At 33.5% G+C, this 27364-nt stretch overlaps 2 protein-coding genes across 3 annotated transcripts in view; one reads left to right on the top strand and one right to left on the bottom strand.

Moving 5' to 3' along the window:
- Positions 1–8227: 8227 nt before the first annotated feature.
- LOC129921274 (uncharacterized) lies at positions 8228–9178 on the bottom strand. The gene has a single exon (XM_056003022.1). It carries the CDS (start codon positions 9176–9178, stop codon positions 8228–8230), a length of 951 nt encoding a protein of 316 aa, XP_055858997.1.
- Positions 9179–21528: 12350 nt separating this feature from the next.
- LOC129918018 (sialin) overlaps positions 21529–27364 on the top strand; it is a 160519-nt gene continuing 154683 nt past the window's right edge. Inside the window, exons 1-5 of one of the 2 annotated variants that reach the window (XR_008772912.1) lie at positions 21529–21794; positions 25318–25622; positions 25695–26660; positions 26718–26866; positions 26923–27191. The gene's annotated coding sequence lies outside the window, so the exon portion shown is untranslated. Of the gene's footprint in view, positions 21795–25317; positions 25623–25694; positions 26661–26717; positions 26867–26922; positions 27192–27364 lie in introns of those variants that run through there. The other variant, XM_055998320.1, reaches the window with a different exon arrangement.

The raw sequence follows: 27364 nt of genomic DNA, 5'->3' as shown, positions 1-27364 counted from the left end.
CCAACTGGTGGATCAATTTATTTGAGTGATTGAACATAAAAATGTACAGGGCTTAGTTATATAACATTAATTTTAAAACGTTAAGAGGGTGTTACTTTCAGTTTAGTCAAAAAAAAATATTTATTCTTTATATAGGTATCTAATATTAGATGTTTATATATAAAAATAATATCGCTTTAAGTCATCCGATTCAGGAAGAAGAACAAAGCCAAAATACTTTAAATATAAATAATCCTTCATCCAGTGGCGTACGTTTAGTCGCCGGGGCCCCGGGGCAAGACTAAATTTTGGGGCCCCTTTGATATTTGGGGTCCCCTTAGATACAAAAAAAGTACGTATACGCCATACATTTTTTTTTGTATGGCTTATTTATTTTTAGGTTTATTTGAATGTTTTAATATGTTCGTAGTCCACTTTGCTATACTTACCTAAAATGTCTATCATAAAAGTAGTAAATACTTGTACTAGGGGCTACAAAATTAAATATAAAATACATTTTTTTTAGCTTAGAATTGTCTATTCTTGGGAATGCCACCAATAACGTAATGTTTTTATTTTGGGTCCTGGTGTTATGTTATGTTGGGGCCCCTGAATTGATATTTAATTTTCCATTTGATTGTTTTGAACCACTGAAGTAGTAGCTTTTGAGCATCCTCAAATAATATTTGTCATGCCATCAAAAAATTTGATGAATATTTTTGGGATCCTTAGTAATAGATTTTGGGCCCCCCAAATTAATATTTGATTGCCTCTCAACTAACGGGGTTCCCGAAAAATTATTTGTTGCGACCCTTCATATAATATTTTTGGAGCCCCGAAGTCATATTTTTTGGGGCACCTAAAGTAATATTTAGTAATCCATCAACAAATGTAGTTTAATTTAAAAAACAATTTTTTTTTTAATTTAATTTTTTTTTACACCCTGAAGTAAAGGCTTTTTGGGCCCCTGGCCTGAATTTGTTTGCTTTTTTGGGGCCCCTAACGTATTGACTTGAAGTAATATTTGGTAGGGTCAATGTGGGTAAATGTAAACAATTTCATGTATTTTTTTTCTTTCGACTTTAGATTTTTATATGTTTTCACGGAACAACTTGAATGGTATCTTCAAATGCAAATATGAAATGATGGCAATTCTTCTTTATAAATATAAACAAATATTTCCCAAATTGTTTACATTACTGTCAAATATGGCATGTTTACAAATACCCCACCATGTTTGTGTTTTTTTACAAATTCGGGATAAATGTAAACGGTGGTTTAAAATTTAGAATTTCCTCTTTATCATATGGATAACAACTTGAAAAACGTTCAAGAAGGTATTTGACAAAAACTTTTTCAAATTCCAATAAAAGTTTTTGTTTTCTTCCTTTGATTCTTTATATAGGCGCCCAATATGCATCCTGAGCAGCTCTGAACGTCATATTTTTTGTTTTTTTTTACGTCAAAGACCGATTTTGCAACATCATCCACTGAAAATGATGGTGTTGGCTACTTTAAAATGTGACTCCGCGGCACTTTAACAATAGTTATTGAGTAAAAATACTTTATTTTTATTAAAACCAATAATTTCAGCAAAAATATATGTTTATATTTTACCCCCAAAAATACGTTGTTTACATTTACCCATTATGAAAAATATTCTGGGGTAAATGTAAACACATGAAAATCGACATAAATGTCATGTATTTTAAAATTTGCTTGTATCACATAGAATCTACATCAAAATTAAAAACAAAAAAGTATTTGCAAATTATACTGACTGCAAAAATATATAATTTTTCTGAAAGACTAACAACTTGTTTGGCACTTTAAAAAATTATCTTTCACGGAAAATACGCTCGTCGAATGAATTCTCTCTTGACAGCAATGAGCTTGACGTATAAGTTAAAAGATACATGCGTCCGCGATTTGTACTTATGTATGCATCAAAGAGATTTAACTGAAGCTTGTTATGAGCCATGTTTTCATTTACCCCTGTTTACATTTACCCACATTGACCCTATGCCATTAACAAAGATTTGTATGCTTTTTTGGGTTGCAACTAATATTTTTTGGGACCCTAAGATAAAATTATAATTTTTCTTTTAAAAAACCAGTTCATGAGGCCCCTGGGGTAACCTTTTTTTAAATCAATATATATTGTATGGCTACCAATGCATTATACATTACACTGAATGGCATAATTTGTCTTCCTTGTATCCAAAGTGATTCAAATCATATAATTAAACGGCGAACACGAATTTTGTGGTACAAAATACGCGGCCCACAAAAACCGAAGGGCCATAAATTATATACCGAACGATAGGAAATGCTCTCGAGATGTGCAGAATGTAGGTATATCTTTTTAAGTTTCTTTTAACCCAAGTAGGTAAATTAGTTAAATTAAAATTCGATATTTCAGTAAACAAAAACAAAAAAACAAAAACAACTGGAATATCTGTTGGAAAATTTCCAATCGACTGGAATGAAATGTCATTCATGACTGAATGAATGAATGAAAGCATTCAGCGAAAATCAAAAAAACATTAAGGTGGTTTCACATTGGTGCGTTGTTTTATGATCGCATGTTAACTACACGGAGAAAAATGAATCTAGTATTTCTTACTCCATCTGACTAGTAAGATAGTTAAAGTAAAAAGCCATAGATTTTTAATTAAATTTACCTTACGTATTGAACATTTATTGGATCCGTAAAGTAATTTTAGCAAGAAAATTATAGTGAACAAAATAAAGTGGTATATCCTTTACCTATAGCAATATTTACGTAGGGTAAAATATACTTTCTACTAAAAAGGTGTATGACTGATCTTACTTTAAGGTTCTAGTTAAAAAATATTTATTGATTTCTGTGAATATTTTGCAAATTTAACTTCCCATAGAGTGAATTTTACCTTACACTAAGGTAAAATTTAATACCGATCTCTAGGAATTTTTACCAATAGGATCAGTACATGTCAACGAGTCTCAACATGATAAGTTTAATGGAGGCGCGCAATTGCATGTGAGGACTCAATTTTATCTTCGATTTTCTGGATACGAAGCTTTTATAATTTTGACATGTGTTTTTCTTTTGGATATGGAAGATGAAGCTAAAAATGGAAGCAATTAGGTCAGTTTCATATTATTTTCCTAAAGCAAATTGTTTGCATGTATCTACCAAAATTATAATAAAATAAATGTTATTTTCATAATTATTGAAAACATAACTGTATCATTATGTACGCACTTACTCCTAACTGGCTTTGAGGAGTAAGTACGTGTTACTTGAGTTAATTAAATAATTATTTTCATTAATATTACGTTTATTTTATTATAATATTAGTAGATTCTTGCATTACAAATTTCTTTAGGTAAATAATATGAAATTGACTTTATTTAATCATGAATTATTTACCTGCCACAGAGGAGTTTAATTTACTTTAAAAAGTATTATTTTCAGCCTTACAGCAGTAAGGTAAAATATGTACCTTACTTCTAGTAATTTTTGTTTGAAATTCATACTAAAAAAGGCTTTACTGTAAAGTAAATCAGAAGGTAATTTACTAGAACAGTAAGGTAAATTTGATTTTATTGGGGAGTCATCCCTATATTGACTTTACATTATAGTTAAATATACCAGAAATAAGGTGATACATACCTTATTTTCTTTCCGTGTATGGTTAACTTTCATTGTTTTAGTTGTCTAAGTTTTAGTTATCTAAGTTAAGAAGTTAGCCCAATCTTTTGTAAACACTTTTAATTATAAAAAAAGGTAACCTACACCAAAGGTTATACTATAAATTTTTGCTTTGCAGTATTTTTATATAAAATCACTCAAAACCTGAATAATGAAAACAATGAAATCTATCTTCGTCCTTTTCTCTCTTGAAAGAACATAATAATTTGACAGTTCCTTTACCATTTTACCATATTTATTGATTTCTGTTTCAGTTTTCACTTTTAGAAATTAATTTTTTTTTATTTCTTACATAAGTACCTAAAAATTTTTATTTCTTTCTAGCAATATTTGTTTTTAGAAAAAACTATAAAAATTGTTTATTAAAGCAAAAAATAAGCTTTCTGCATCATTATTTTTGATTTTAAGGTAAGAAATACTGTCAAAAAATGAGTTTGAAAATTTTAATTTTTTTTTCTCGCTAGCGTAATTTTTTTGTAAAAAAGAGTTAACAAATTGTTTTTTTATACAAAAAATAAGCTTTCCGCATTTTTTGTTTTAATTTTCTAGCCCGAAAAACCATACAAAAATGCGTTTGAAAATTTTCATTTTTGTACTTTTTCACTTTTTGAGCCAATGTAGTTAAGACCTTAAAGGTATAACTACAACGGTCATTTTTTGCAAAAAGTCAAAAAGTGATGGATTTCAAACTCATTTTGTGATAGTTTTTACTACGTCAAAATAAATAATAATGATGCAAAAAGCTTATTTTTTGGTTTCAAACAAATTTTTTGTAGTTTTTTCCAAAAACAAATATTGCTAAAAAGAAATAAAAATTTTTACTTATGTAAATTCCCCACTTTTTTACTTTTTAGGTCATTGTAGTTAAGGCTTTAAAGGTATAACTACAACGATCACTTTTTGCAAAAGTCAAAATGTGAAAATTTTCAAATTCATTTTGTGACAGTTTTTCCGACCACAAAATTAAAAATAATGATGAAGAAAGCTTAGTTTTTGGTTTCAAAAACAATTTTTGTAGTTTTTTCTAAATTTTTTTCAAAAACAAATAGCGCTAGAAAGAAATAAAAAAGAAATTAATTTTGTAAATTTCTCACTTTTTCACTTTTTAGGTTATTGTAGTTAAGCCTTTAAGGTATGTATAACTACAATGTCCACTTTTTGCAAAAAGTCAAAAAGTGAAAATTTTCAAACTCATTTTGTAATAGTTTTTCCGTCCGAGAAAAAAGTATGCAGAAAGCTTAGTTTTTGGTTGCAAAAACAATTTTTGTAGTTTTTTCCAAAAACAAATAGCGCTAGAAAGAAATAAAAAAAATTACTTTTGTAAATTTCTCACTTTTTTAAGTTAAGTTAAGGCTTTAAAGGTATAACTGGAACGGCCACTTTTTTCAAAAAGTGAAAATTTTCAAACTCATTTTGTGACAGTTTTTCCAACCATATAATTAAAAATAATGATGCAGAAGCCTATCTTTTGGTTTCAAAAACAATTTTTGTAGTTTTTTCTAATTTTTTCAAAAACAAATAGCGCTAGAAAGAAATAAAAAAAATTTAATTTTGTAAAGGAGACTGGGCATTTTGTCCCATCGGTGTAACACATTGAGACATACATATATCAAATGAAAGGTCTCGATGAGTGTACTATTTTGTTGTATGAGCACAAGTCTGTGTCTCGTGCAGAGAAGGTGCAGTGATGCATTTTATGTTCAAAAATGTATGTAATCAAATTCAAAAAAGTATACATTTTGACTAGGTGCTCGGTTAAATTGTTTCAAAAACATTACATAACTTTTTTATTAAATATGATTTAAAATCATGAAAATATAAAATATATATAAACCAGCATAAAAGTGTTCATATATGCGTTTCGCCCCGATGTAATGGTTGGGCTCATCAGAAGATGACCATTACACCTTGTCTTGACGCATATTTTCCCGAATAAATCGAGATACCATATAATCCGAGCTGCATAGAGCAACTGCGAATTATATAGTTGCTACAAGTCTTCAGAGAAGATAAATTGTAGCTATTTTTATTGCCTTGCTATGGCATTGGAGAAATATTTGACTGTTAACAGTCGAAATGTTTTATCCTGAACACCGTTGATTTTTATTAAATATGATTTAAAATCATGAAAATATAAAATATATATAAACCAGCATAAAAGTGTTCATATATGCGTTTCGCCCCGATGTAATGGTTGGGCTCATCAGAAGATGACCATTACACCTTGTCTTGACGCATATTTTCCCGAATAAATCGAGATACCATATAATCCGAGCTGCATAGAGCAACTGCGAATTATATACAAAGAAATTATACGCTCATTGAGATCTTCCATCTGATGTATATCTCAATGTGTTACACCAATGAGCCACGTCCCATACAAAAGTGTTCTAAAAGCCGAAAAATGCATTCCACCATGGGTAAAAACTGTTGATGGAATAGCCCAATTGAACTTCTAACACAGTTTTGTAATGTTTTTGAAGCAATTTAATCGAGAATATAGTCAAAATGTATACTTTTCTGAATTTTATTACATACATTTTTGAAAATAAAATGCATCACTGCACTTTCCCTGCACGAAATACAGACTTTTGCCCATATACAAAAATAACGCACTCATAGAGACCTTTCATTTGATGTATGTCTCAATGTGTTACACCAATGGGCCACGACCCATTTCCCACTTTTTCACTTTTTAGGTCATTGTAGTTATGGCTTTAACATAAAAAAAACGTTATCGTGGTGTGGTAAAGCCTTAAGAATTGATTGTTTGATTAAAAAATGACGATTCTCACTTTCAAAGGGATGTTTTGCTTAAAATTTCACTGCCACACAGTACCACGGATTATCTTTTTACTACTGTATACTGTGAAGATCAACACCGAACGCACCTTTAATAAACGTGAACGTATCTTTAGGCCGTGTGTGAATTCCGTTAAATAGTTAAATCCGTGTTAAATTTTTGACACTATTGAGATGAATAAAAAATTTTCAGCTGTTAAAAATTTATTGGGCTCTGGGACCTGGTTAAATTTGAGTTAAATTTTTTTTGCGGATGGTTTTGTTTTGTTTTTTTTTTTTTTTATTAAAAAGGAGTATCATGGCAGAAAAAAGGCAGAACAAATTTTAAACAATAATCCATACAGCTGAATTTTTTATTTAACCTGAATAGTGTCAAAAATTTAACTCGGATTTAACTATTTAACGCAATTCACACACTGCCTTAATCTCTAATAAATTGACGACTGGACCATGTACCCTGGCGGAAAGAAGCTGAAACTACTTATACACATCAAGCATCAGAAATTGTGGAAATAAATATGGAAATTGATTAGTGCTATAATAAAATTATTTATAAAAAGTAAAAACAACAGTTTAAATAAAAGTAAAAACTTGTTTTTATAAAAAAGAAAAGGTCAAACTATAGATTTAAAGCAAAACTATTATTAAAATCGAAGCTCTTGTTGCAACTAGTGTAGTTTAAGTGTGATCTGGTAGTTTTCCTTGCATTTTGTTCTTTAAATTTGTCATATGAACGAAAAGTTCTTAGGTGGTCAATATTATAAAGTTAATGGCACTTCAATTTAATCTTGTTTGTTATATTTCAGACAAGGGTGAGTGCTTATCACCGACACTGTGATTTCAGTGCAACTCATATAGAAAGCTTTAAATTTATATGTTTCATCTCCCAAAAATATGTTCGATGATATATTTAAAAAATGGTTTCTTTTTTTCAAAGAATCATCCAAAATTCATGGTTGCACCAAAACACGATGAAACAACATAACAACTTTTGCATAGAATTGCATCCCTCGCAAGAAGGTATTTATTTCATTAATTCATATTATGCATCAAATGGATCTTTTTTATGCCTCCTTTTCTCTGATTCTGATTATGTTTTTGGGGAAAAACTTGAATGCTACTGAAATAAAAAATGTCAATGAAGTTATTTACATGTAATTTTTCTGAAATTAATTTCATTTATATTTTTTAATTAATTATTTTACCTGAATGAAAACACATGTATTTTTATGGCTCCAGATTTTTGATGTGTATATGTAGTTGCTTATTTTTCCCACCAGTGTCGCATTTTGACTTTTCTAGTTGTCAATAACTGAACGCATTCACTAAAAATTTGCCTGGAAAACTGAATTGACAACTAGAAAAGTTAAAATGCGACACTGGTGGGAAAAATAAGCAACTACATATACACATCAAAAATCTGGAGCCATTAGAATACATGTGTTTTCATTCAGGTAAAATAATTAATTAAAAAATATAAATGAAATTAATTTTAGAAAAATTACATGTAAATAACTTCATTGACATTTTTTATTTCCGTAGCATTCAAGTTTTTCCCCAAAAACTTAATCAGAATCAGAGAAAAGGAGGCATAAAAAAGATCCATTTTATGTATAATATGAATTATAATTTTTAAAATTCTCGGATTAGCCGCGTTTTTTATAAACAAAGAAAGTACTTTTGTACTCACCCCGAACGTTTCGCATCAAATTTCATTGAGCGTGGTCACCGGGAAACTGCCATAAAATGTTAAAGTTGGTTAAATCGGCTCCGCAAGTTGTATTTGTGTGTAAGCCGTTCTAACTCTGGTTGTTGTTGTTGTTGTTGGGGTTCTTCTTGAGTTTGAATTTGTTGGGAGCAAACAATGCTCACTACATCACGGGGTGTTATCACTTCAACTTGGGATGACCGTGAGGTGTTGATGACGGTATCCCATGAACGCGAAAGTTTAAAACTATCGTCCCGATTGAAGTTTTTGTGGCGTTTTATTTCAATCGCCTCGCATACCAGTCGTGGAATGTAGTGCGACTCTTGAGCTAACACCTTCGCTTGGTCGAAGTGTATCCAGTGGTGTTCGTCTGGATTGTCCAATAAGTGCTCGCAAATTGCCGATTTTTCCCGTTGGCTTTTGCTAACCGCACTTATGTGTTCTTTTAAGCGAGTGGCAATGTTTCTTTGTGTTTGTCCAACGTAACACGACCCACAGCTGCAAGGAACAGCATACACGCCTGGTGTTTGCAAAGGAAATTGGTCCTTTGGTGACTGGAGATAGTTTTTTATCTTTTTTGGTGGCATAAATATGGATTTTACTCCATATCTTTTTAATACCTTGCCAACTCTATCTGTCACCCCCTTGACATATGGTAAGAAAGCTTTTTTGTCCAGGTTGCTTTCTTCCCTCTCCTGTGACACCTTTGGTTTCCACGTTCTTTGTTTCTTCGAATATCCATTCGCCTGGAGAACATTGTCCACCAAATTTAGCTCAGCCGTCAGGTGTTCTTCGTCACAAATTCTATGAGCGCGCTGAACTAGTGTCGAAACCACAGACCTTAAATTCGCTGGGTGGTGGTGCGATGTAGCATGTAGGTATCTGTTAGTGTGCGTTATTTTCCTATATACTGTGTGCCCTAATGTACCATTTATTTTCCTAATGACTTTCACATCCAAAAACGCAATGGAATTGTCTTTTTCTTTCTCCATGGTGAAACTAATTTTTGGATGTTGAGAGTTCAGATGTTCGAAGAAACTCACAATATTTGACTTTTTGAGGATGCAGAACGTGTCATCAACATACCTCAACCATATTTTGGGTTTCTCTAGAAAATCATTTAGGGCTTTTGTTTCAAAATATTCCATCCACAAATCTGCGACAAGGGGTGCTAAAGGTAAACCCATGGCAACCCCGTCCACCTGTAAATAGAACTATTTATTGAAATAAAAATAACCCGAGGATAGATAGGATGACAAAGCTCATTAATGAAAATAAAGCGATCTTGCCAAATAAACGCTTAATTCCCTCATGTACTCAGGCACCAAAATTGTACGGACTGCCGAAAATTCATAAGGAAGGGTATCCTATGCGACCGATAGTGAGCCAAATAAATGCTCCGTGTTACAATTTAGCAAAGCATTTAGTTGAAGTTTTCAAACCATTAATTGGGTCGACAGAACACCACGTAAAGGACTCTTCACACTTTGTGTCGATTCTCGGTAGCTTTAGACTCGAAGAGGATGAAGTAATGGTGAGCTTTGACGTCACATCACTTTTTACAAATGTACCTGTGCAGGAGGTGCTGACTGTTATCAGGGAACGTTTATCATCTACCAGCATCAACGACAACTACATGCCGCTCCTGGAGTACTGTCTATCCTCGGGCTATTTTTGTTTCAATAAATAGTTCTATTTACAGGTGGACGGGGTTGCCATGGGTTTACCTTTAGCACCCCTTGTCGCAGATTTGTGGATGGAATATTTTGAAACAAAAGCCCTAAATGATTTTCTAGAGAAACCCAAAATATGGTTGAGGTATGTTGATGACCATGACAAAAAGACGATCAAGTACTCGGGAACCTTACGGAAATCCTAAGAAATACTTTACAGCCAAAATGTTTGATATCATATGTTATCTTCTTACCTTCAACTCTTTCAAATTCCTTACTTTTTGTAATAGTTTTTCTGTGTTTCTTAACATTTGCGTAAGGTTGCTCGTCTTTTTGTCAGCTAAAGATTGGTATAGAGTTGAGCCTTTCAGTGGATACAAAATTGTAATCTGTTGTTCAAAAAATATTTTTTGATTTTGTTTTTTTTTTTTTTTTTTTTTTTTTTTTAACGTTAATAGGGTTGCCATATTTGAAGGCCAACATTTCTTATATTATTTTGTTAATTTTTTCACCATCTAAGTTTTCGTTTGGCATTTAAAAAATGTTCTTATTTGATCATACTACAAAGATATGTAATATACCATTATTTCTTTTAAAATAGGGTTGCCACATAGAAGTTACCATTTTAAAAGCGGTAACCCTATTTTTTTCATTTTCTCTATCAACTTATCTTTCATTTGACACCAATTTTATCCCTTATCCGTATGATCTCAGTAATTCGGCGGTCGTCTCTCCGTCTATTACCTATTTTTACTATGTTCTACATTTATGGCTATAACTTTTTCCCCACAGCGAATTGAGTCTTGGCGCCATATAAACAATTGATCTACGCAAAAATACCTTTCCAATGACATATGACTCATCGTTATTGGTCTCAGGGCCAGCTCCCATACAAAAATTACCATTGTCCTTTGAACTGGATACAGCCAGACGATAGCAATATCTTATCTCCATCAAATTTATCATCTTCAAATGAATTTGCAGTCATCGACGGACTTACCTCATGCGGGTTAAATCAATATAATGGAATTCGTAACGCTTTTAATAAAATACTGGATCTTGTTTTCTTTACGGATTCAATAAACTCTGACATAGCTGTAACTCCGGCTAACACTATATTATTAAATGAAGATAGACATCACCCAGCAATAGATATATCTTTGAACATGAACATGTGTAATGTATCCTTAAAATCTAATGTAAAACTTGAGTTCAATTTCAAAAAATGTAATTTTAATCTTCTAGTTAATTTGTTGTGTAATATAAACTGGAATCAACTGTTTCTTAACTGTAATGTGAATGAGATGTGTTTAAAATTCTATAACTTACTTTTTGAATGCTTTTATAAAACGACGCCTGTAAGGAATAACTATATTAAATCTAACAACCCACCATGGTTTGATTATCGCATTAAAAACTTGAAAAATAGAAGAAAAAAGGCTTGGCTAACTTTTAGTTACTCCAAGGATGATGAAGATTATGGAATCTATTCTGAACTTAAAAATATGTTTACTGAATATTCGAATACCTTGTATTCAAAGTATGTATTGAGGGTTGAGAGTGAATTAAAGCATAATCCAAAAAACTTTTGGAATTTTGTGAGTTCCAAAAGAAACACAGACGATTACCCTAACTCTATGTCATTCAAAGACATAACTAGCCATGACTCCATCGAAATTTCAAATATGTCTGCTTACTTTTTCCAAGATGCTTATTTGGATTGTAATTCTAATGAACCTGTCAATAACTTCGCTCCGCAGCTAAATTACTCACATCTTACTTCCATAGATTTTACTATTCAAGAAGATTCAATTGCTCGAAATATATTTGATCTTGAAAATAGTTATAGTCCGGGTCCAGACGGTGTAACGTCATGTGTTTTAAGAAAATGTGCGTCCCAACTATCTTATCCCTTATGTTTTTTATTTAATACATCTATAAAATTTTCAGTTTTTCCCATATTGTGGAAAAGTGCTTACATTACACCAATTTATAAAAAAGGACTAAAAAATGATGTTAGCAACTACCGCCCCATCGCTAAACTATCTGTTATCCCAAAATTGTTTGAGTCTCTTATATGTAATGTCTTATCGTTTAACTGTAAATCTATTATTAGTGACAGTCAACATGGTTTCATCCAAAATAAGTCTACCGTTACAAACTTGTTTTATTTCACTTCTTTTTGCATTGATTCATTTGAAAAACGGAAGCAGGTAGACTGTGTCTTTACCGATTTCAGTAAGGCTTTTGACAAACTATGTCATAAAACTTTATTATTAAAACTAAGAGCCTTAGGTTTCAACGAAAATTTTTTAATGTGGGTTGCATCTTATTTAGGAAATAGAAGTTATGCCGTTATTTTCCGTAGTGAATGTTCCAAACAATTTTATGTTAATTCTGGTGTTCCACAAGGAAGCCATTTAGGTCCCTTATTGTTCACTTTATATATAAACGATGTGACCACAATTATTAAAAACTCTTCTCTCCTTAATAAAGATGGAAAATGACATTTTTTAAATGTACTACAAATTTCATTTGTATTGTACTGAAATGAGTAGAATTGTATTGAAATATATTTTTCACACTAGAAATTAATATAAAATTTAATCAAAATGTTTTATTTGCAAAAACTCTTTAATTTTACATATAATGCATGTACATGTCATTATTTTCTGCGCAAAAGAGTAATTTTTATTTAATTTCGGTATAAAATAAAAATATGGGAAAAAGAACATATTCACAGAACACAAGTATAAAAAAAATTTGAAAACAATGCAGAAATAAAAAGTGCAATTTTGCTTTAAAGATAATGGCTCAGGTTTGAACTTAAAATTAGTTTTACACCCCTAAATATTCGGTAATTAACTCAACTCTATAATAAGATATAGTGTCAAAACATTTCCAGCATAAAGACTTCTTTGAATAACATGAAATTTTAACATGCCTAGTCCATATAAAAGTCTGCCGCTCTGCGGGCGTAATTTACTTTGAATATTGTGTTAATTTTTTTTTCTTCTGAATTTATAACAGAGTGAAGTCAGTTTTGGCATTTCGTCTTTTTATAAGCTTATGATTCGAACAGCGTTTTCAATATTTGCTAATTAATGTCGAAAATATAGCACAGCTTGATCAGTTTTATGAAAATTTTCAAAAAACAATTCACTACACACTACACTCAAATTGTAACATTTATTATGGTTAAAAAAATATGAAATTAAATATAGGTAAACTAAAACAAAAAGATTTGTCGTTTGTTATTTCTTTCGATTTCCTATTTTTTGGAAATCTTAGATTGCAAAGGAATTTCTAAGACACAGATTGAAAATTTTTATCGAATTTAGACAAATTGTATTTTTGTACTCGAGCAAACTCATTTGTATCGAATTCGATACAATTGTATCGACTTTTCCATGCCTGCGTCCTTATATATGCAGACGATATAAAAATATTTAAAGAAATATCTTCAGTTAGTGACTGTCTACAACTTCAAGAAGATCTGCAAAACTTCAGGGAATGGTGCATTACAAACCGCTTATTTTTAAATGTTGACAAGTGTAAAACAATGAGTTTTACACGCAAAAATAATTTAGTCTTGTATAATTACATGTTTGACTCTTGTCCATTAACTAGACCGTCCATTTTTTCTGACTTGGGGATTATACTTGACCCAAAACTAACATTCACTTATCACTATGATTATATTATTAATAAGGCTAATCGAATTCTAGGATTCGTCAAACGGTTCTCTCGTGATTTTCATGATCCATTCGTTTTAAAACTATTATATGTGTCATTTGTTCGGCCTATACTCGAATATGGATGTGTTGTATGGTCACCATACTATTCAATACATATTGACAGAATAGAAGGTATTCAGAGAAGATTTATGCGATTTTCTCTCCGGTTTCTACCATGGTCCCCCGAAATCTCACTACCTCCCTACAATCAAAGAGTTATGCTACTAAATCTCCCTCTACTCTCAAAGCATAGAGAATACTTACAGCTTTGTTACATCATTAAAATAATAAACGGTTCTATAACATCGCCATCAACTTTGGATCGCTTACATTTCAGTTTTAGCCAAGTTAACATAAGAAGAAAAATACCTTTATGTCCATCTTTCAGTAGAGTAAATTATGGATTAGTCCTCTTAATCCGTTGATTTCAGAATTCAATAAATACTACTTTATGATCTCTTCTGTTAATGATAATTTTAAAAGTATAAAATTCAAACAAATCTTTTTTAATACGAGAATGTAATGTAAATCTAAAATGTACTAGTTTTAAGATATATAATAAGTTGTTTAACGTTAGTCCTTAACGCATTAAATAAATAAATAAATATATCAACATATCGAATGTCACTACTCACTTTTCATAAATGTTCACCTTTTCCAAAAAAAAACAAATAAAAATCGAAAAAATCGTTACCTTAATTTGTTTGACTAATTTAGAATGTTATTATTATTATTTGATCTCAATACAACGTTCTATATTGATATTATAGCCCAGGCAAATTATTAGGTTAGGTTAGGTTAGGTAGAAATGGCTGTCAGGAAAACAACTGACACACTTAGACCATTTATTGGTCCGTTGTGATACCATGATTTTGTGAGGAAATTCCTCACTAATTAAATCAGTTGGAGCTTTTAATAAAGCGGTGAAGGTTGAAGATGTCAGTATTGATTAGTTCACTAGTATCTTCTAAGAAATATTTTTCCAGGTATTTTTTACGTCTACTGGAAAGGGCAGGACATGAGCAGAGAAGATGTTGGATTGTTTCTTCTTCTTCCTCATCAAGGCAACTTCTACAGAAGTCGTGAGAGATTACGCCAAGTCTTATGGCGTGTCTACCTATGAGACAGTGTCCTGTTAAGACACCTATTACAGAGCTGATATGCAATCTGCTTAGAGACAACAAATTTTTTGAACGTTTTGGATCTAGCCTAGGCCAGATCTGCTTGGTCGCTTGGCAAGTTATAATGTTTGACCATCGTATGTTTGTTACCTCTATAGCTTCTTGCTTCAGCATGAGTTTGCACGTTGCGATTGGTATACCAATATTTGCCTTATTGGGTAAAATTGGTATTAGAGTTCCATTTCTGGCGAGTTCGTCTGCTTCACAGTTTCCCAGAATATCTCTGTGACCCGGCACCCAGAAAAGGTGAATGTTAAACTGTTCTGACATCTCCATGAGAGATGATCGACAGTCGCGGGCAGTAATGGAGTTTGTGGAAACCGAAGCTAACGATTTAAGGGCGGCCTGGCTATCAGAGAAGATGCGGATATCCAATGTAGATATCACGTTTTCTTTGAGCCAAGTCAGTACTTCTTTAATCGCCATTATTTCCGCTTGGAACACGCTGCAGTGAGGCAAATTATTAAATCAAATCGCATTTTTCGCGTGACCAAATTTATTTCGTGGAATGTATTTGGGTGAATGTCCTTATCATAAATGTCGATTTGTTGGGATGATAGGGTGTCGGGAGCAGCCGCAGCAGCAGTTGGTACCGTTTTTATTTAATTGCTCCATTTTTACGTTTTAACCAAAAATGACCAAGGGCAGTCTAATTCACAATAAAATTATCTAAAAACTGATGTTCAAACGAATTTCGTGGCTATATTAAATTCAATTTTATAACTGGTCCGGATTTGTCTCGCAAGTATCACAACGGACCAATAAGTGGTTAAGTGTGTCAGTCGTTTTCCTGACAACAATTTCTACCTTGCCTCGCAAGGTGGGGACAAATTAACATTTTTATTTGCGATATACTATAATATCGGATATGTAGTCACTATAGGGCAAGTTAAGGATTCGAAAAAAAAATCGGACTCGATATAACAATAGTACTGTGTGATGTGCTTTTTTGTCAAAGGCTGAGGTTTCGCTCGCCGGATTCCAAAGTACAAATTAAAGTAAGCACTTAACTTTAATTAAAAGGTTTTACTTTTATTTAACTCTTAAATCTTAAAATCTTTATTAACAACAAACAATTCTCTCAATATTTATGGTCTGGTTCCGGTTCTTGATGATTTCTTCAGGTCGGTCAGCGGCTTCCTTCGACTTCTTTAGCAGGAAAGGGTTTCGGTTGATAGGTTAATCTTGGACTGCCCACGGTAAAATCGCGTCGTTGCCACCGGTAAAAAATCACGGCGTTGCCACCGGTAAAAATCACGGAGTTGCCCCCGGTAAAAATCACGGCGTTACCACCGGTAAAAATCACGGCGTTGCCACCGGTAAAAATCACGGAGTTGCCCCCGGTAAAAAATCACGGCGTTACCACCGGTAAAAATCACGGCGTTGCCACCGGTAAAAATCACGGCGTTGCCACCGGTAAAAATCACGGCGTTGCCACCGGTAAAAATCACGGAGTTGCCCCCGGTAAAAATCACGGCGTTACCACCGGTAAAAATCACGGCGTTGCCACCGGTAAAAATCACGGCGTTGCCACCGGTAAAAATCACGGAGTTGCCCCCGGTAAAAATCACGGCGTTACCACCGGTAAAAATCACGGCGTTGCCACCGGTAAAAATCACGGCGTTGCCACCGGTAAAAATCACGGAGTTGCCCCCGGTAAAAATCACGGCGTTACCACCGGTAAAAATCACGGAGTTGCCCCCGGTAAAAATCAAGGCGTTGCCACCGGTAAAAATCACGGCGTTGCCACCGGTAAAAATCACGGCGTTGCCACCGGTAAAAATCACGGAGTTGCCCCCGGTAAAAATCACGGCGTTACCACCGGTAAAAATCACGGAGTTGCCCCCGGTAAAAATCACGGCGTTGCCACCGGTAAAAATCACGGCGTTGCCACCGGTAAAAATCACGGCGTTGCCACCGGTAAAAATCACGGAGTTACCCCCGGTAAAAATCACGGCGTTGCCACCGGTAAAAATCACGGCGTTGCCACCGGTAAAAATCACGGCGTTGCCACCGGTAAAAATCACGGAGTTGCCCCCGGTAAAAATCACGGCGTTGTCACCGGTAAAAATCACGGCGTTGCCACCGGTAAAAATCACGGAGTTGCCCCCGGTAAAAATCACGGCGTTGCCACCGGTAAAAATCACGGAGTTGCCCCCGGTAAAAATCACGGCGTTGCCACCGGTAAAAATCACGACGTTGCCACCGGTAAAAATCACGGCGTTGCCACCGGTAAAAATCACAGAGTTTCCTCCGGTAATCTGGTACACTGTCGGTTATATTATTTAGACCCCTTACCACTGGTGGGGGGAAGTCTAATAATTTAATTTTATATTTTACTTAGCTCCTGGAGTTACTTCTTCTAAAGTTGATCACGATTGAATGATGATTTTGTCGTTTGTATGGCGGCTTCTTATATTACTATTGAACTTAACTCAGTGTGAATTATTAAGCACAAAGAGTTATTTTCAATAGTTTTCTGTCGAACGAAATTTTGCTTACATACTTGGACTATAGTGTTTAATGAATATTTCCATTATTACTCCCCACACTTCAGCGAAACATATTCCATCGTTATCCACCACACCTCTCCTCATGTATGATTTTATTTTCATGAAACATATTTCACCACCGAGCTCTGTTGTTCGTTTTCAAATCGATGCCATCAGCGTAGATCTTACTGATTGATAAGGAAGTTTTATCAATTCTCCTTTGTTATCTAAATTCTTCTTTATCGTGTGTGGTGGATATCGATGCAGCGTTGTTGGCAAAACTCAAATAGGCAGGTAAAGGCGGTAATGCAATTGTAATGTTTCATTACAACTGTCTTTTGAAAAATCGATTTTTTGAAAACGGATTGATGAATTTTATCGACATATCTATTTTTTTAAAATGGCAAACCAACTTTTTTTTTTAATGTTAAAAATTTTTATATACCTACATATAAAAATTTTATTTTTATCGTTAAATTTTCTAATTTTTTTCTGAAAGTTCCTTTTATTTATTTTGACTACTTATGAAATTCTTTAAAAATATCAAATTTTAATTTCCCTAATTTCATTCAGTAAAAAGCTTTAACATTAGAGTTACCTTTACCATAAGATCAAGTACGAGGGACCCCAGTGGTGCATTTTATATCATATATATCACAAACTTTTGATTTATTTGGGTAATTCTTCAAAAACGAACTATAGCTCTAGAGCACTTCTAATTGCACTGGTTTACAGCCAAAATGGACACTCAGTCCCACTATTTTTACTTTATATTGAGGTTTTAATCAAAACCAACATTACGATGATGGAGAAGATCAAAAAGTGGGTTTCGTCATGCCGTCCGTCAGTCTGTGCGTCTGTGCATCTCTACGTTTGTGCGTCTCTTCGTCCATCTGTACATCGAGCTACGGTCTAAACGGATGGATGGATTTGCTTGAAACTTGGTACAGATGATTTTTGTTTTTTTATTTTTTTAATATCTCCTTTTTAACGCATATCTCCCGCATATACCGTTTTCAAGTATTGCAATTTTATCGAAAACGGCTCTAACGATTTCCATTAAATTTGGTATACGTAATAATCTCATTGATTCTAACAAAACTGCTTTTTTAGTTTTTATCAAAAAATTCGGAGAAGGGAAATATAGCGTTGCCGTTTCTGCAAAAATTAGCATATTTTTTAGGTTCGTATATCAAAGCATAAGCCAATTTTAATCAAAATTAATAGACAGGTATTTCTTTTAAAGTGTAAAATGTAAAACAAAACTTTAAAAAAAGTTTTTTTTTTTAATTTAATTTTTTAACTTTATATTTTTTTTTTTTTTGATGATGGACGAAGTACGTGCGGCCCAGTCGTGCATTTTATTTTCTTACGTACTTTGACCTAAGGGGCCCGGAAATAACATTCCAAAAAATTACGAATTATACGTTTTCGAAACATAATTTGTCATAGTTTTTTGTCGTTGTTTTTTCCCAGCAAGTTAGTTGACGGGCTATATCTTGAGTAATAAACGACCAATCTGAAAAGAAAAACCACATCTGATAGCTGAATAAATAAGCAGGAAACACTAAAATGAATGTTTGGGTCACTCCAGATGTTTAAGTGCAATGTATAAAAAGATTTTTAAAGTTGTTTGCGGCGTAAACCTTGATAATTATTTTGTAAAATTTACTCTAAATAAATCTTTAATTTGAAATAAAATACACGACACATTTTTTTTTAATTTGGAAAGGAGAATTTATTTTCTTGCAGCTCGATTGATAGATAATAGACAGAGCCCTTCAAACAAACAAGTCCGACCTCAGTCCGAATCCGCTCCGCCTAAGGCGGAGCTGAGTCCGACTTCGGATCAGAAACGGGTCCGAAGGCGGCTCAAATTAGTATGGAAATTATAATCACCGCGTAGTCGATTGCATATGTATTAGTGTGGTGAAAATCTCCATTCCGAGAAAACGGAGGCGAAGTCGGAACGAATGACGTCCGGCATTTAGACATAGATCGATACTCGAGTATCGAATATATTTGACATTTCTAACCTAAAAACAATCCTGTATTAATTTTTTTCACTGAAATTTTTTTTTATTTTAATGTTTTTGTAGCAAAAGAAATTACAATAAATACAATATTAAATATTAAAATAAATATTAAATAACATAAATCTTTTAATTTGTTGTTGCTGCTGTTGTTGGTGAACCTATGGATGTCCAGTATTCCCTCCACTTAGTGAGTGGTGGCCGGGTGGTTTTTGAGAATGTGCCTATGAACAGAAAAAATGTTATTTGATTGTTATTATATTTAAGAATCAGTAGGAAAATATATTGATAGTAATAAAACGCTAGAACAAAATTTATAACACTGCCGATATTTTGATTTACCTTTCGCTTCCTCCACTCGCTCACTTACTTACTTTTTTTTTATTGTTTTATTAATTTTGACGTTTAAACAAATTTGCAAAATGGGGTTGCACTTGTCTCTATCATATCGTGTTTTCCTTTTCGCACTTTTTCACCACGATTCTCGTTCGACTTTTGTGTTCATACACAAAAAGTTGCAAGTGTGTGAGTGCAACCCCGCTTTTATCGGTCGGAGGTCGGAGTTTCTTTTCTGAACTCCGTTTTCTTGCTTGAAGGGAGTAAGTGACAGATGATGAGAAAAATTATGACACTCGTCAAAATGAACCCTTCAAGCAAACAGGTCCGACCTCGGTCCGAATCCGCTCCGCCTGAGGCGGAGCTGAGTCCGACTTCGGATCAGAAACTGGTCCGAAGGCGGCTCAAATTAGTATGGAAATTATAATCACCGCGAAGTCGATTGCATATGTATTGGTGTGGTGAAAATCTCCATTCCGAGAAAACGGAGCCGAAGGCGGACCTGAGCCGGAGCAGCGAAAACCTACCAGAAAGAGGAATAAGAAAGGGATGACATTTCGCATTTGCGACCAAAAAAAGAACAAGATTTATTTTTTTTTTCACTGAAACTGTTTTATTTTTTATTTTATTTTGGCAAACGAAATTTTCACAATAAATACAATATAAAATACAATACATTTTTGTTCATTTTATTTCATTTGATGCTGCTGCTGTTGTTGGTGTTTTTTTAGATACCCAATCGCATGTTTCACCTTCTAGATTTTTCTTCATCATTAGAGTTTACATCTACAACACAAGAAGAAACAACATTTTAACCCAAACACTTTGAGCGATATATAAAACATACCTTTTTTGTTTTCCATATTGTTTATAATTTAATAAAATTGTTTATAATTAATAAACTAACATTATACAAACAACGACACGAGACACGACGCGACCAAACACTTCAACAAAAAATAACAAAATGACGCTTTGGCTCTTGTTGGCCTCTTCTTTCTTTTCTTTTTCTCATTTTTCACCACGATTCTCGTTCGACTTTGTGTTCATACACAAAAAGTTGCAAGTGTGTGAGTGCAAGCCGGATTTTCGCGGTCTGAGGTCGGAGTTTCTTTGTTGAACTCAGTTTTCTTGCTTGAAGGGAATTGTCATATTTCAACGAGTTGATTATTCGACCTTTACATGAGCTGGTTCTCAGTGTTGGGTGCGTTCAACATTCTCCCCGGGCAAAAGATGTGGTTTTTGATCTTGGTTTTTTGTTGGAAATAATGTTTCAAATTTATGTTTCATCTCGGCTTAGACATGAAAAGAAACAAAAAAGCATAAATACATGGCAAATATAAGTTTTTATGAAAATTATTTTCAACATAGCAATTAATTATTTACATTAGGTGTGTTTTTTATTACAACCGGTCTTAACTGGACAAAAAAAACGCAGTCTGGGCTAAGCAATTTACATGTTAAATACAACAACACCTTAGCCCCTTGGACTTAGTTGTTTAGCCCGGAGATTTCTCTGGGCTTAACTTTTTGAAGAGTTTTAAATCTGTGCTACCAAACTAATTTTTTCATAAATTGTTTAGAATTTGTTTAAAAACGTAAAAACTCACGTTTGAAAGGACAAAATGTATTAAAATAGTTTTGCTAGCATACATTTTTGTATCTCTTTGTAAAACATACATGAAATATACAAGAAAATGACGAAAGCGAAAAATATGACAACTCTAAATTTTTGTTGTGTCTGCTGTTTTCGGAACATTCAATATACAGTGCTGCCAAGATTTCAGGTTAAGCCCCGAGGCGTTTTTTTTGTCCAGTTAAGACCGGTGGTAATAAAAAACACACCTATTGATAGCAATTAAGTTTGGTTTGTGTCTTTGCTAAATGTGAATGATACCAAAAAATACCATGAAGTTGCTCATGCAGCTCCCTTATATGAAACTCGTTAGTCCATTGATAAAAGCAACGAGTTAGACGAAGGCAAACAACAACAACTTGGCTTGTTTGTCAATGGAAAATTCCTTCAATTACGGCATCAGTAGTACTTCGTGTGTGTTATTATTTTTTTTTTTTTTGAATTTAAGTGTAATTAAATTAATTGAAATTTTTTTAGAAAATCGACAAAAAAGTTGTTGCAGAGGAAGCAGATGATCCAGGTAAGTGAATTACGATGAAATTTGTATAGATTAAATGTATGAATAAGATTATTTAGCAAAATTCAGTTTCAATGCTTTATGTGTTAGAGATGTGTAGCTTCATTAGTGATGTGCAACTTGATCACTGACTCCTCTTCTGCTACTGGTAAAGTGTGATTGAGTTGAGCAACTGCTTTTTATGTAGCATTTGATTTTAAATATTATTAAAGTTGAATTTTGAATTAATTTGTTGATTCGATCAATGAAATTACTTCAAATGAATGAAATTTATTATATTTGATATGAAAATTGTTGATTTGTTCTCATTTTAAGCGAATTAAATTTTAAATACGTTCGATTATTAAGCGAATTACATTAATTTGAATTCATTTTGAATGCATTTGTTTAAATAATTGAGCATTTAATTCGTATTTATTTTACATTTCGGAGCATTTTGTTAAAAGTATATGAGCATTTAAATATTTCTTTGCATTTTTTCGTATAAAATAAGCAAGTTTTAATTATTTCGGAGCAAAATGACGAAATGAACACTGAGTTAAATTCATTTATATGCGTTTTTCAGTTGAAATGAGCAAATAAAGTAAAATTTGTTGATGAAAAGTGTAAGCATTGTATGATATGATGTATTATATTCCATATATGTGTGTATGTGTATGGATGTTAGTGTGGATGTATGTGGATGTGTGTTGATGTGTATGTGTGTGTGTGTGTGTGTATATATATATGTATGTGTGTGTATATGTGTGTGTGTGTGCATAGGCGGATCCAGGGGGGGGGGGCACGGGGGCACGTGTGTGAATTTTCAAAGTGATTTAGGTGAAAAATTTTGATATGGACATCGAATGACATTGAATGATATAAAAAAAAATAATTGTATGCAACTCTATTTTTTCATACAGAGGGGTCAAAAAATTTGCACTTTTTTCGTTGTTTTTTTTTTTTTTAACATTAGTGTTTTTAAAATAGCGGAACACGTCACAAAATTGCATAAACTATATATTATAGAACTGCTGGATATGTAGAACAAACTTGCATTTCAGAAGTTTGCCCAAGTTTGCACCCCGAAAATAAAGACCCCTTGAAAAAAAACTCCTCAAAAGCGACCCTTACTTATAGATTTTTATAAATATTATTTTATTGACAAAATTTCTCCAGGGATAATAGTGTTCCAAATTTCAAAAAAATCGGTGCAGTAGTTTTGAAGTTATGAGGAGCACTGGCGTTGAAAACATTAGTTGTGGGTATAACGATTTAAAGTTTTGAACTCTGGACTAAAAGACTAAAACGTTCCTAAGGGAAGTATTAAAATACTCATAACTTGGTCAATTTGGCTCCAAGAGACCTACAATTTGAACACAATATTCGTGAGGTATAAAACAATTTAACCCCTTGTAGCCCCATGTGACATTTCTGTAACAAACCGAAAAAGATTGCATAAAAGCTCTACAAACTATTTTTTTTTTCTTTTGAAGCTTCTAATATTATAATCTTTAAGTATTGCTTTATCGAAATAGTACTTCAAATTTCTAATAAATAGTACCAATAGTTTTTAATTGACAGTTAATGTTGAAAGTTGGGCTTTTTTTGAAACTAAGCAAATTTGTGTAAAAACTACGAAATTCAGTAAAAAATTAGTTTTTGTTAGTAAACCCAACGGGGTTTTATTTTTGGATTTTAGGAAAGTGCCTAAAAATTAATATTAGATAGTTTTTTGCTTGAATTTTTGCATTTTTATATAAAAATAAATTATTTAAACTTTTTTTTTACTCCCAAAATATCGAAATAACTAAGTAAATAATGACTTTATTGAATTTTTAAAAAATACGTGTTTTATTAAAGATAAAGGCCAATCGATTGACTTATTAATTTTTAAATTTACAAAAGGTTAATGCAAATAAAAAAAACAAAACTGGGTTTCCCGGCAAAAAAGTATGATTCATTTTTTTTTTGTTATTCTTAGGAACTTTAATATTTATTAGAATGAAGTCTTTAGTATTTGACTAAAAACTACTAGGTCATTAACTAATGGTATAATTATGTCCATAATATTGCAAAATTTTATACAAAATCAATTAAAAAACGTAAACATTTTTTTTTTCAAAATTTCATCTTTAAAACTTAATTTCTCAAAAACTATTTGGTGAAACAACTTAAGTCAAAAAATTAAATAAAGAATTGTACGTGGATTCTCTGATTTTTTATATTTTTTTTCTTCCGGCTAATCCAGGAGTAAGAGGGTTAGCACTTAAGTGGCTTTTACTGTAACAAGAAAATGAAAATTTTTCCTTCCGAATAACTTTTTGGTCATTTGGTACCTATTTGACGTGGGAAATGTGCCTAAATATTTTTGGCCAGGTTTTAGACCACTGTGGGTCGTTAAAATTTTCTGCTTGTTAGTCAGTCGTATGGTACTTCACTTTATTTCTAACTGTTATTGCTGTTTTTTTGCCAATCCGTCCCTTGTGCCCCCCCCCCCCCCCAGAAAAAAATCCTGGATCCGCCCCTGTGTGTGTGTGTGTGTGTATAGATATGTGTTTCAATTTGCGTTTTCGGTTGAAGTGAGCAACTTTAAGTACTTTTATGACTTAGTGCGTTTTCTTTTGAAGTGAGCAAAATTTGAATTTTGAAAATACGGAGGGGGCAAAGGATTCGGTATTGATGATTGTGTTTAGATTTGATTTGATAAATTATGTTGATTCTCATTAATTGGTAGTGGACATAGCTTTGTTACCGGTCTTTTAAATTCGCCTTGTTGTGTTTTCAGGTTGACAACTCTGGTGATGTCATCTTTACCTGGGAAGGTTTTTAGAATTCTGCCTAGATTCCATTTCGTAGGGGGAAGTCTCTCATCTTTTATCAAAACCAGGTCTCCGATTTTAAGTTGAGGTTGCGATTTGAGCCATTTAGGTCGTTGTTGTAATCTGGCCAAATATTCTTATTGCCAGTGATGCCAAAAAGTTTGTAGACTGAAATGGATTGCTTTCCAACTGTCACTATAACTCGTCTTACCGATCGTAAGGTCAGGTTCTGGCACCGTGTACATTTCAGCTCCAATTAAAAAATGTGCTGGAGTCAAAGCATGAAAATCATCAGGATTTTCGGTTAAAGGACAAAGAGGCCTCGAATTTAAACACTCTTCGATTTGAGTCAGAAGCGTGGTGAGCTCCTCGAAAGTGAGTGTCCCATTTCCAACAACTCTTTTGAAGTGGTGTTTGACACTCTTCACACCGGCTTCCCATAACCCTCCAAAGTGGGGAGAAGCAGGAGGAATGAAATTCCACTTGGTTCCTTGTGACGATAAAGCTTCAGTAACATTTTTCCAGTCATGAGTGGCATCTTTTAAAAGACGATACAACTCTGACTCAGCTCCTTTAAAGTTTGTGCCGCAATCACTATAGCACGGTGGTAATTCTCTTATGAGTTGATAGGCTGGCTTAATTCTGAACCGATAACAAATATTGCATTTATGAATGTATTGTTTAACAGTTCGTTTAGTTTGAAAAATCCAATATTTTTTCCGAAGATAACCCATCATCAATTGAATGCCTCCGTGGAGCGTTTTTTCATGAGCTTCATGCAGAATCAATTTTGTAAAATGGTGATTTGGAGCAAGAATTTTTGGATGCTGTTGATGATAATGCAGGTTAGCATTCTTCAATCTTCCACCAACACGAATAATACCGTCAGGATCTACGAAGGGATTTAGAAATGCCATGCCTCTGGATTTCATAATTCCTTCAGGAAACATTTCGAGTTGAGCTATTTTTACCAATATTTTGGCTGCATCGTCGAGTTCACTCGGGAAAATCGGTCCGATTTTCCAGTTGGGTATGTAATTTTTGGAATTATTTGTGAAAGGTAAAATCAAACCAGTAATTCGAATTAATTTATTGATTTCAGAAGATCTATGCATTAGTTCGTTGTTTGGAGGAAAAATTCGCTCGGCTTGATGAACTCTTATTAATGGTTGTGTAGGATACTGAAAAACCCAGGCATCGCATAAAAAGTCTGGCCCGTTCCACCATAATGTATTTTCAAGTAAATCCGATGGCAAAACACCTCTTGAAACCAAGTCTGCGGGATTATGTTGTGTTGGAATATGTTTCCGTATTTTGATTGGAGTCAACCGCTGTATTTCTCCAACTCTGTTTCTTACAAATGTCTCCCACTTGGTTGGTGATGCTCGAATCCACGAGAGAGTAATGGTTGAGTCAGTCCATGCAAATTGCTTGATATTTTTGTTGCCTAAAACTTGAGTTGCATAGTCTAACAACTGGGCTAACATCACAGAACCACAAAGTTCCAAACGAGGAAGACTAACTGGTTGCACAGGTGCAACTCTGGATTTTGCAATGAGAAGATGCATTTTCGCCTGGCCTTTATCGTCTTCGACTCTCAAGTACACTGCTGCTCCGCATGCTTTTTCTGAAGCGTCACTGAAACCATGTAACTCGACTCGAGATAAATCACCGATGGTTTCTACCCATGGAAACTGGATCTTGTTAATAACTATCAAGTCATTGTAGAAAACATTCCATTGTTCCATAAGTGACCATTCGATTTGTTCATCCCATGACAACTTCTTCGCCTACAGTTGCTGCATAAACATTTTCGCCTTCACAATGCATGGAGCAATCCAACCCATTGGATCAAAAAGTCGTGCTAACGTTGATAGAATGAATCGTTTTGTCGGCTGTGGATTTGGAAGCGGATTGTAGCAGAACGAAAATTTATCAACGGAAGGAAGCCAGTGGACACCGAGCGTTTTAACGCGTTCCGAATCTTCTGGAGGCATTGAGAATGAAGATTCCCGTTCTCCTGTTGGAATGCTCGATAGTACCTCATCAGAGTTGGAAGTCCATTTACGTAAGTTAAATCCAGCTGTCTCTAACGTTGATTTTATTTGTTTTATTTTCTCTTTAGCTTCTGCAACTGTGTTTCCTCCAGATATTAAATCGTCTACATACATCTCGTTAAGGATCATAGAGGATGTAACTTGATTTGTCGAATTATCATCTGCTAGCTTTTGTAAAGTTCGGATCGCAAGATATGGAGCGGCTGCTGTACCAAAGGTAACCGTATTAAGCCTGTAAACTTTAATAGGTTCATCAGTATTTTTTCTCCATAGCACCAGCTGATAATTTTTGTCCTGCTCTGCTATCAAGATCTGACGATATATTTTCTCAATGTCAGCTGTAAAAGTGTATTTATACAACCTCCACCGAAGAATTATGTCGCAGATATTTTGTTGAAGTGCTGGACCTACCAACATAGCATCGTTCAAAGAAATTCCATTTGATGTTTTGGCGGATGCGTCAAACACCACCCTCAATTTCGTGGTTGAACTGCTTTCTTTGATGACAGCATGATGCGGCAGGAAATAATGCTGATTTTCTGGTAAGCTGTTCTTGTCGACTTCGCTCATGTGACCCATTTGAATATATTCTTCGATGCACTCTGAATACTGGTCTCGAAGTTGTTGATTTGCATCAAGACGCCTTTCAAGTCCATAGAATCGCCGTAAAGCACTTTGATAGGAATCGCCAAGAACAGGAGGAACATTTCCCTTG

Source organism: Episyrphus balteatus, chromosome 1, assembly GCF_945859705.1.
Source record: "Episyrphus balteatus chromosome 1, idEpiBalt1.1, whole genome shotgun sequence".
NCBI classification, from domain to species: Eukaryota; Metazoa; Arthropoda; class Insecta; order Diptera; family Syrphidae; genus Episyrphus; species Episyrphus balteatus.
This window is presented reverse-complemented; position numbering and strand designations above follow the sequence as displayed.